This window comes from Pteropus vampyrus, unplaced genomic scaffold, assembly GCF_000151845.1.
Source record: "Pteropus vampyrus isolate Shadow unplaced genomic scaffold, Pvam_2.0 Scaffold4, whole genome shotgun sequence".
In the NCBI taxonomy this organism is placed as follows: domain Eukaryota; kingdom Metazoa; phylum Chordata; class Mammalia; order Chiroptera; family Pteropodidae; genus Pteropus; species Pteropus vampyrus.
Genome location: NW_011888785.1, coordinates 20650 through 31410, shown reverse-complemented (window position 1 = coordinate 31410; position 10761 = coordinate 20650). Strand labels below are relative to the sequence as shown.

Genomic DNA, 10761 nt, shown 5'->3' with positions numbered 1-10761 from the left:
TTTAAATTAATATCATTCCTCCTTCCAGTTCCTCCACTCAGGGTTGTTTGAGAGCCATCCGAGATAACACTAGAAATTATTTTGTAAACCGAAGGGCTCTCTTCAAATATGAACACTATTGGGCTGTTAGATTCTTTATTCATAATTCTTACCTTCTTTTAAAAAATTCCTTCTAGATTTCTCAGTTGAATACACTGATTGCACTTTTGCTGGGAGAACTTCTACCTGGAGATAGGCAGAAGATCATGACAATTTGTACCATAGATGTCCATGCCAGAGATGTGGTTGCAAAACTTATTTCTCAGAAGGCAAGTTTGTAAAGATTTCATGTATTTTTTGTTGTTTCCTGAAAGTGGTGTTTATCATCAGGAGTATGTCTAAGAAAGTAAGTTTTGTGTGTGTGTTTGTATTTTAATTAGTCTTGAGAAGTTACTTGGGGTGAGTTTGATTTGGGTTATCTGAAATATTATCCTCATAAGAGTTTTCTCAAGTGATATCTCAAAGAGTTTGCCAAGTCAGGAACCTCTAATCCAGATCATTCAAAAAATTAACCCAGGATGGAAGAACCATGAGAAGTAACTATGTTTATTTCTCTGTCTTCTGGCTTCTCTGCACGTAATCATCTTGGTTCATTGGCCAGTGGTTATCACCTCTGTGGCTTACTCAGGCAATAGCAATAACATTTATGTCATTTAAACAATCTCTGTGTGCCTCTGGTTATTTTCCTTTTGAAGAAAGAAATGTTGGTCACCTCTTTTCCTTTCAAGGGTAAGTAACTTTCTTTAAAGAAGTGATTTTCTATTCCTTTCAGTGTACTAATAACCTCTTTCCTAATCCTATTAAAAAGTCCATGAGTCTCTTAGATACTGGCAGTGTTTCATGTGAAACAAGAATTTTCTCACACCTTTTCCAAAATATATTCCTGCTTACAAATGTCAGGTACGCTTGTCTACTGCCCAGCGTTGATATAGCATGCCCATCACCTACTTCCTCCAAGTCCCCATTGTTTTGGGGGGATGGTGGTACTAAAACAAGACAATTCCTTTCACAATTTGAATGCACATATGTATTGTGAAATGTTTTTTGTTGTTTTTTCTAGTTTTTTCTCAAGTTATAATCAAGGTGAATTTTAATTCTCTGCTGTACAAAGTGCACCAAATGCTTCTTTGTGTAAGCCATAAACTTGAAACTACTTCTTGATCCAAGTCCAGGACCATTAGTGAATAATGTTCTTTAATTGCTAATTCAAAACTGATTTTTGCAAAACACCACTTACCATGTATTCTCATTTGGATAATGAACCACTGATAACTACTCTTTGAATGTGACCTTGTACCTTCTTACATATTTTATTATGTTTTATCAGTGGTGATTTGCTTGTAGTAGGATAAATTATGATTAAAATATGTCCTTTATTTTTTACTAAAATAGATACTTTGTCTAATCTCCAATTGTCTGATACACATAAATATGCAATATTGAGACATGTAGACATCAGACAAATTAGTAGACAATAATTTTGGTAATTTTAAGTAATGCTCAAGAAATTCTAGGATTATATGTATCTTAAAGAGACTGGAATTATTTTTTCAAATTGGAAGAATGGATAGAATTGAGTAAGATAGGAAAGAATAGCAACAACAACAACAAAATCTTATTTGATTTAATAAAAAAATGAAGTGGGAAATCTGTACTAACAGCAGGCTGGTTTTAGAATTGACTTTGTTGAAAGTATGTTTACTTTGACATTCAGAAATTATGGAGTATACCATTTTCATAGTGTGTTTTTTCATCTGATTTCAATGATATAAGTATAAGGTTACAAAAGTGATCAAATCACTTGGGGTGATTCATTAAAAGGGAAAAACATTGCTTAAATAAACTGATATTTTACAGTAAAAGCCTTCTTAAAATGAAGATTTTAATTACATACATTTTTTAATAAAGTATTCAGCTGTCTACATGCAATTACAGTCTGCAGTAGCACGTAAAAGATTTCCTTTATGTGAGATATTTAGAACTAAAATGTGAACTAATAGAGTTGATTAGATTAATAGATTAAGCCTGTTGTCTCAGAATTATGTGTCCTGTGTGTGATGATCATCTGATGTTTTTAGGTTGCCAGTCCCCAAGCTTTTGCTTGGCTGTCTCAACTCCGTCATCGGTGGGAGGACACCCAGAAACACTGCTTTGTTAATATTTGCGATGCCCAGTTTCAGTACTTCTATGAATACTTAGGAAACAGTCCTCGACTAGTGATCACTCCTCTAACTGACAGGTAACAATGAGATTTGAATTAGATGGGAAAAACAAGCCAAAAAAGTCCCCCAGCACGGGTAAAGATGCATGAGATTGGAAAGAAAGGAATGAGGGAAAATGATGAACAAATTGGAAAACCATATGAAAGCATTATGTAAATGAACTAATTAAGTAATATACTGAACGTTGATTTTAGTTAGAAACAAATGAGAGAGAACCAAATTAGAGAAGCAGAATTTTGGACATTGTACAATACGCAAATCACGAAATCATGGTCAGATTAATACGGTTCAGGCCAGCATGTTTGATCACTTAGTCTGTTCTCTCTGGTTATCTATGGCTAATATTCTGATATCAGGATTTGTAATCACCTCCCCCACTGAATCCTTTTATGGAAGTGTGAAAATAAAAATTGGCATATGTTCAAATTCACTTTTTTAAGTGTTAAATACTCTTTATTTGATAATGTACATAAACCACACTAAAATGCCTTTAAGTAAAAAAGCAACAGTTCAGATACAGGGAATTTAATTAAATTGGCATAGTTAGGACCAAAAAGATAAGGTGGACATTGCCACCTTATCTTCGGCCTTTCCTTTTTAACAGGCCAATGAACACAACTTGAAACACAACGAAGTCTTGCTGTTCCATGAGACAGCAAAAGGATATCCTCAGCATTTAAACATATTAATATAACCAGTTACATAAATCTAAATGTAAAACCAATCTCCTACAGGTTTTCAGACGGCATTCACCATTTCTATGCAAAACTATTACTAATTATGTCCAAAATATTACTAATTATGTCCAATCACAGCTTTCAAAGGGGAAAACTGGGATAGCACTCACGGAACCTAAATCACCATCAAAGTTCAAAAAACTGATCATATTCATTTAGCCACAAGCCAATCTTATTTAAATCAGGACTGCCCTAAAGAAATGTCCTATCAGCCATTCATGATCTGAATTCTGGTGTATGAGATCAATTTAAATATGGTACACATAAAAGAAAGTCATGAGACATTTCTGTTTTGTAATAAATAAGGCAGTGGCCAACTACTATTCCTTGGTAGCTTTTTTTTGAGATAAGCTATCAAGTCTGCCCTTTCTCCAGACTTCTTAATGCCAGCAAAGATCATTTTTGTTCCAGGGATGTACTTCCTGGGATTCTCCAAATACTCCATCAGCGTCTCCTCTCCCCAGGTGATGCCTTTGTTCTTGTTGGCATCCGTGTAAGAAAATCCAGGGGCCTGACCTGTCTTTCACCCAAACAGACTATGGAGATTTGGCCCAGTCTTGTGCTTTCCTCCCTCTTCCACAGTATGGCACTGGACACACTTTTGAACAAAAATTTTCTTGCCCTTCTCAACATCACCCATTTTTAAACGCTCACAAACCAGTCGTCTTGCTAAGTGCAAGGACACGCCAGTCTGCGCCTATGTACCAGTGTCATCGAATTCATTTTTGAAGGAGTATAAACAGTGAAAGGAAGAAAAGAGGGCGAACATAGATGCATTAAATTAGCAGACACTTAGGAAGCACCATGCTAAGTACTGTTCCAGTGTTACACAGGCAGGATTTCTGCTCTCAGGCTACTTTCTAGTTGAGTGTGGCACGTGAAGTGAAGAAGAACGATAAACAATTTTATTTTAGGTGGTAATATATGTTATGACAGAAATAAAACAGGCCGATATGTTAGATAGTGTATCAAAGGGAGAGGCTACTATTGTAGATTGAGAGGACATTTGAGGTAAGACCTAAATAATAACAATGCACCTGCTATGCAGACATCCTGGGGCAGAAAGTTACAGGCAGAGACAAGTACAAAGTTTCTAAGGTGAGAAGGATCTTGGCCAGTTCAAGGGATAGACAGGAAACCAGTGTGGTTCAGGTCTGTCAAGGGAGCCAGGGTGGCTATTAAAATCTCATCGCCACTTGACTCCAAATAAATATATACACATGGTCAGAACGTTATAGAGGTAAGGATGTGTCATACTGATGTGAAATCCTTTGTTGGTATTTAACTTCTGCTGAATTTCTCGGTGAAAGAAAGCACATTTAATCCTGGGCATTCATGGAAGGAAAATTACACCTCGAGATTATAGAAGTGTTCCCCATTTTCCAATATCACTATACTGTGCAATTTATTTGGGGAGAAAAGTATAGACAAGTCTCAAATATAAGTCTACAAAGCCGGGTTGCTCATGAAGGTGGTCCCGGAGGGCTGGCAAGATGCTCACACTGGCTTTGTGATTGTTCTTAACCCATTAATCTGCTCATGAGTTCATCGTCGATAAATTGTGCAGCTTCTATAATTGTTTCTCTAACTCCGTTCTCTTTAATGTGCCTCTAACTAAAAGTTAATGCTCACTATCTTAATTACGTAATTTATGGACTGCTTTTGGTGTGAGAAATTAAAATTTGTAATGACAGAATTGCTTGAGAATAGTCAAAAATGCAGATGATAAGAGTCTACTGTATGTGTGCTGTTGTAAATAGAAAAGAGGGAACAGGTGACACAGGGCATAGGACAGAAGGGTAAGAGGCACTTTAAAGTTTATCGACACGTGAGGACTAATAGCTTATTAACTTTTTAATTAAAAAATCACTCCGTGGTTTATTTAGAAGATAAAGGTGAATGTTCCTTTTGATAGTGTGATAGTTATAAAACATTCACATCACATACATTTCTTTTTCCTTTCATTCTATGGATTGTTTCCTAATTGTTTACATTAACACAATGGTGACTTTCAAACACTTTCATTATGTCTCGTTTGATGCTGATCTTTCCTTTGTGTGGCAGACGGAGCAGATAATGTCTCCTTCTTACGGATGTGGGCAAGTTCAGAGACTTAGGTTGTCAACCAAGTTGTCACTGAGAGACTTGAGCTGGAACACTGGTGGATTGGCTAGGAGGGTGCAGGCCAGCTGCTGTTACAGAGACCCAAAATATAATGGCTTCAATAACACAGAAACTGATGTCTTACTTTTCTAACAGTCCAGAAGGGAGTGGTTCCAGGCAGTATAAGCTGGCAGGCATCCAACATGCTAAACATGGCTTCCACGTGTGTTTCAGCCAGCAGGAGAGGGGAAAACATCTCAAAGGAGTTTTCCTAGATTTGCAAACATCATTGCAGCACGTAGTACATTGGTTGAAGCTTGGTCACTCCTGGCTGGAGGGCAGTGGTAGGGAATGTAGTCTGCAGCATAAAGGTGGCCGTATGTCCACTCAAAATTTGGAACCACCGGAAAAGACTATAGAGAGTAGTCTCTACTCCATAAAGAGCTGTGATTCCTAGTCCAGGGGTCTTTCCTCTTCGTATTTATTGTAAGGTGCGCTTAAACATGCTATGGCCATAAATATAGAAACACTTTGCATTTTCAAAACTAATTGCTTCTATCTGCATAATATTTTGAATCTTTTAAGGCATTTACCTTGGGCTTTCTTAACATATCCTTACAATAAACCTATTTTATGGAGGAAATAAAATGTTGATGTCAAAAAAACTTATTTGAGATTAATATTTGATTATTGGTAAATTAGACACTAGTCTCCATACTTCTGACTTCTATGTATATATCTTTCCACTAGATCTGCTGTCTGTACTAAGACAAAAATAATTTCTAAGTCAGCAGAAACCCCATGTAAGGCCCTTGCTATTCGTTGGTTTTTTTTTTCTTTTGCAAATATTAAATTGTGTCATTGCATAACTTTTCTCAGTCTAAGAACCACTGAATCTTTCCTGCAAAAATAAGTACTATCATAATCTAAATGCATGTAGCAACACATTCAAAATGAATTCCTAACATACAGTTTAATAAAATTGTGTCTGCATATTTGCTTTGTACTTTGAAATAGGTACATATTATTTGCAGACTATGTATGTATTTACATTCTCATTTCAGTGTGTTCACTAAGTAGCAGTTTAATGAAGTCAATGTTTAATTCATTCATCATCCGAGATTTCCCTTGTGTTTTTCTTTTATAAACAGTAGTTCGGGATGTCGTCTGCCATAGTTATAGTATCTTTACCTAGCATATCGGCAATTCAGTATATTGCAAATCAGGTGTTATTTGTATTCAAATACACGGCTCTTAGGAAATGAGATAAGACAGATAAAGCAATACATTTTTCTCTATTATTGTTAGACAACCAACCTAAAAATAAATTTGATATCAATTATTATTCAGACATTTATTACCGTGAACAAACCAGAGGTATATCAATATTTCGTGCTACGACATTCTACACCTTGACTTTTGAAACTTAAAAAAAAAAAATTGGGTTGCCCTTAATGTTTTCTAGAAATCTCATATTAGACTATAATATTTGTGTTTTCTATTGCTTAAAGGTGTTACATTACTCTCACTCAATCACTTCACCTAACCATGAGCGGGGCTCCAGCTGGCCCAGCTGGTACAGGGAAAACTGAAACCACCAAAGATCTTGGGCGTGCCCTTGGCATGATGGTTTATGTATTCAACTGTTCAGAGCAAATGGACTACAAAGTAAGTTGGTTATACAATGATGTATACTAACAAGGTTATTCATGATTTGGAAGGATTCAAAATAATATCGTTTCAAACCCTCTCCTGTTAAATTCTTAATGCCTCACCCCATCATTTAGTCCATAGGAAATATCTATAAAGGATTAGTGCAGACAGGAGCTTGGGGCTGCTTTGATGAGTTCAATCGAATTTCTGTGGAAGTTCTATCAGTGGTGGCAGTACAAGTGAAGATGATACATGATGCCATCAGAAACAGAAAAAAGAGGTGAGTGACATGTGGCTTTTCTTATTGCTACAAAAAGAAAGAGGAGCAGAGAATAATGCAGTAAACTTCACCTTCACAGTTTTTGCTGCCTCTCCTTGTCTCATGAAATGGATAAAATAACAGAGACTGGTTAATTTTGAATAGTTATTTTGAATAACCTCCCATTCTTTATTAGTGGTTTTAAGTGTTGAATAACAACAAAGATATATTATTTTAATAACAAAAAATAAACACCGTTTACAATGCTAAATATGGTCATCAATTCTCACTCTTGATCTTACTTGACCTTCTGGCAGCATCTGGCACAGTTGATCCCTCCCTTCTGTGTGACTCACTTTTTTTCACATGAGTTCTAGGGCACCACACCTTCCTGATTTTTCCCCACCCTCAGGGCTGTTCTTTGCTGGTTTCTTCTCATCTATAAATGGGGAAAGTATAGCACCTCCCTTAGAGATTAATGATTCAATGTAAAGCCCTTTGACAATTGCTTGACACACAGCAGGCACCATATCAGCTTTAGCTATTTTCTACTGTCATTTCCTGATCTATCAATTTTTAATGTCACAGTCTTCAATTTTTAGATTTCTTCTTTCTCTCTTTATATTTGTTCTTTTGGTGATTTGACCAATCACATGGCCTTCAATACCATCTGTGTGCTGCTGGCTACGAGCTGCCCAGGCCTCCCTCCCTTCTCCGATATTTAGACAACGCCATTAGGACATCTCAAGGCTCCACTCGATGTCTCAGAGGCCTCTCATATCCAAAATCAAAATTCTTGTCTTTCTACCAGCACTTGCTTTATTAGTATAATCTCATCACAGTAGATTATATCCTCACATTCTTCTGGTTACTTGGTCCAAAAACTTCCCAAATATTTCCAGAACCTAACCACTTTCCAACACAATGACATACTCCAAAAGATAAAACATGACAGAGTTTGGTGGTATAATTTGAGAAATAAGCGTTATAGTACACAATTTTAATCTTCTTTTAACATTTTTGGTATACAGTGCAACCTCATTTATCTGGCCTACCCATTTATCCCCCATTTACTAGGATACTTTGCTCAGCTAGGAACATTTTGATCTTCTCATCATAAAAAGATTATCTAGCCCCTTGAAACTGAACTCATTGTAGAATTTGCCAGTTATTACAGATACAGTTGCATATTTCCACCTTCTAGAAAAGCTCTCATGGCTCTGGGATACCAGTTTCCTATGACTGGATGGCTGCTCTCTCACCTGTCCCTGCTCTAACGCTAGGCTCCTTCATGATTCCATGAGTTTTATTAAATTCTCTTTACACTCGAGGATTTAAGAGATGAGACCATGCCTCAGCTACAGAGCCTTCCAGCATCTTGCTGGCTGTACCTTTGGCTTTCGGTTATCCCTGCTTTCTGCATTGGAAGAGCGTCAGTCAGTTATCTGGCTGCAATAACCTCCTCTTTCTGCGAGCAGCCCTCCTAGGCCTGTCTGCCTTGTGTTCTAGGAATGAAGATTTCTCCATTCTTACCTAGACTATACTAAATCTACCTTCTCTTCATTATCTAATACCCAAGAAGCTTTAGTCCTAAAAAATGTGGCTGTCTCTTTTCCCTCCCTGTTCTGTGGTATAGGCCCAACTCCTTAACTGCTTCAGCTCTCCCCTGTCTCAACAACAGAAGAAAGCCTTATCCTTTGTCTCATTTACCCCACTTGAAAGTTTCTTTCTACTTATCCTTCAGTTTGGCTCCTGCAGCCCTTTACCATTCTGTTGCCCTGACCATCAATAGCCTAATTGGGCCCTTGCAAATCTTTCCTAAAATCTTTCACTACTTCTCCAATGCCTTCACATGATAATAGCAATAGACATAGCTGACATCTGCTGAGTATTTACCATGTTCTAGACATTGTACTCTTAGGCCTGTGTATACCTGAACTCTCTTAATCTTCATATGATCCAATAAGGTGAGTGATAACCATTATCCATTTTTTTAAAAAATTAGATGAGGGAACTGGGACATGCCTAAAGTGATACAGGTGGTCTCAGAATGCTCATTCTAACTCCAGAGCTAGCTGTCATAACCAGAGTCTACTTCTCTGTGGTTATCAATGGGTATTTGTTGAATAAATGGGAGGAGGAAAGGGAGGGAGAAGGACAAGCAAATAGAGAAAATAAAGACTGAACAAGGAGTCCCTTTCACCTCTTAGCCTGGGCAATCTCTTTCTGTGCAGTATCTCATTAAAGAAATTGCAGCCCTTGTCGAAGGCAAAAAATAGCATCACCTTGTATTAACTATTAAAGTCATCAAGTCCTCATTTTTACATGCACCCAATGGCTGTGCTAAAATATAAAGTAAATCTTCCTATATTTGTAATTCCTCTGGGGAAGGGAGTGCATTTTTAATAAATGTGCTTCAAAACATATTCAAGATATGTGTGATTATGAATTTTAAAGAAAATTACACAGAATAAACAGCTTCCTAATAACGTTTGCATTTGGCAGTGGTTTGCATTTGTCAATGTGCATTTATATTCAAAGAACACATTTAATTTTATCAACATTCTTTTTCTGGTAGATTTGTATTTCTTGGGGAAGCTATCACACTGAAGCCATCAGTGGGAATATTTATAACCATGAACCCAGGATATGCTGGTCGAACAGAATTACCGGAAAATCTCAAAGCTCTTTTCAGGCAAGTGTGATGCTTTGCGGTTTAGCATCTGGAGCACTCATGCCACCTAACGTTGCTGGTTTGCACTGTTAAATGTTCATTCGTTTTTTACTTGAGAATTCCTGTGGAAAAGCCCTGATTCTTTGGGGTTGCTTTATGGAGAAAACTTTCACCATGATAAATTGACTCTTTTGAAATAGGAAACCAGAATCAAAATCATTACTTGAACGTCACATGGTACATTTGAACATTTAATACTGACTCTTTTGTAATGATATTTTTATTATAAACATAATTTTCACAAATTATAGAATATTTGGAAAATATAGAAAAGAATGCAGATAAAATTACAGCTTCGCCACCCAGAAATAATGATTGTTATATTTTTTTCTAGTCTCTTTTATAGTTCATATTTTATGGAGTTAAGGCAGTAGGTTAGGCATGGTTTTTATTTAGTTCTTATTTAATGTTTTGACATAAGTAGTTTATCATTATTGAATATTCTTTGGAAATGCCATTTTATGTTGCTCCAAAATAGTCTCTCGCATGGCTTGTTCATAATTTTCTTAACCATTCCCAATTGTCTGACATATAGGATTAGTGTTTTTCTTTTTAGTTTTTTATGATCATAAAATAGTAGGCTATAAACATCTCTCCACATGAAGAGTTATTCTTATTTCAGATTATTACCTAGAATAGATTCCTACATGTAGAATTACTTGGTGAATGATTAAAATACTTATTGATGACCTGCTTTCCAAAAATATTGTAGTAATATTTACACTTATTAGCAGTCTGTCAGAGAACCTGTGCTATTACATTTGAATCGGTTATGTTTAACTCGTATTTTAAATCAACTTTGTTCAGGTATAGTTTCATACAATAAAATACACCCATTGAAGTGTGTAGTTGGTGGAAGCACTACGACAATCAAGATATGAAATATTTCTGACACCCTTGGGAGTTCCTCTGTGCCGTTTTGAAGTTAATCCACCATTCCCTTGATGTGCTTTCTATGACTTTAGGTTAAATTTGTCTTTCCTAGAGTTCATGTAAATGAAACCGTATGTACGT

General features: G+C 36.4%; 1 protein-coding gene and 1 pseudogene across 8 annotated transcripts in view; one reads left to right on the top strand and one right to left on the bottom strand.

The window, feature by feature from the left end:
• Window positions 1-10761, top strand: part of LOC105294974 (dynein heavy chain 11, axonemal) — a 128174-nt gene that overhangs the window by 97596 nt on the left and 19817 nt on the right. For 7 of the 8 annotated variants that reach the window (XM_023532793.1, XM_023532765.1, XM_023532768.1 and 4 more), the window contains 5 exons: window positions 177-308; window positions 2118-2278; window positions 6613-6769; window positions 6889-7034; window positions 9592-9708. In XM_023532793.1, the coding sequence (XP_023388561.1) occupies window positions 177-308; window positions 2118-2278; window positions 6613-6769; window positions 6889-7034; window positions 9592-9708 (713 nt within the window). Of the gene's footprint in view, window positions 1-176; window positions 309-2117; window positions 2279-6612; window positions 6770-6888; window positions 7035-9591; window positions 9709-10554; window positions 10705-10761 lie in introns of those variants that run through there. The other variant, XM_023532785.1, reaches the window with a different exon arrangement.
• Window positions 2693-3720, bottom strand: LOC105293789 (annotated as a pseudogene).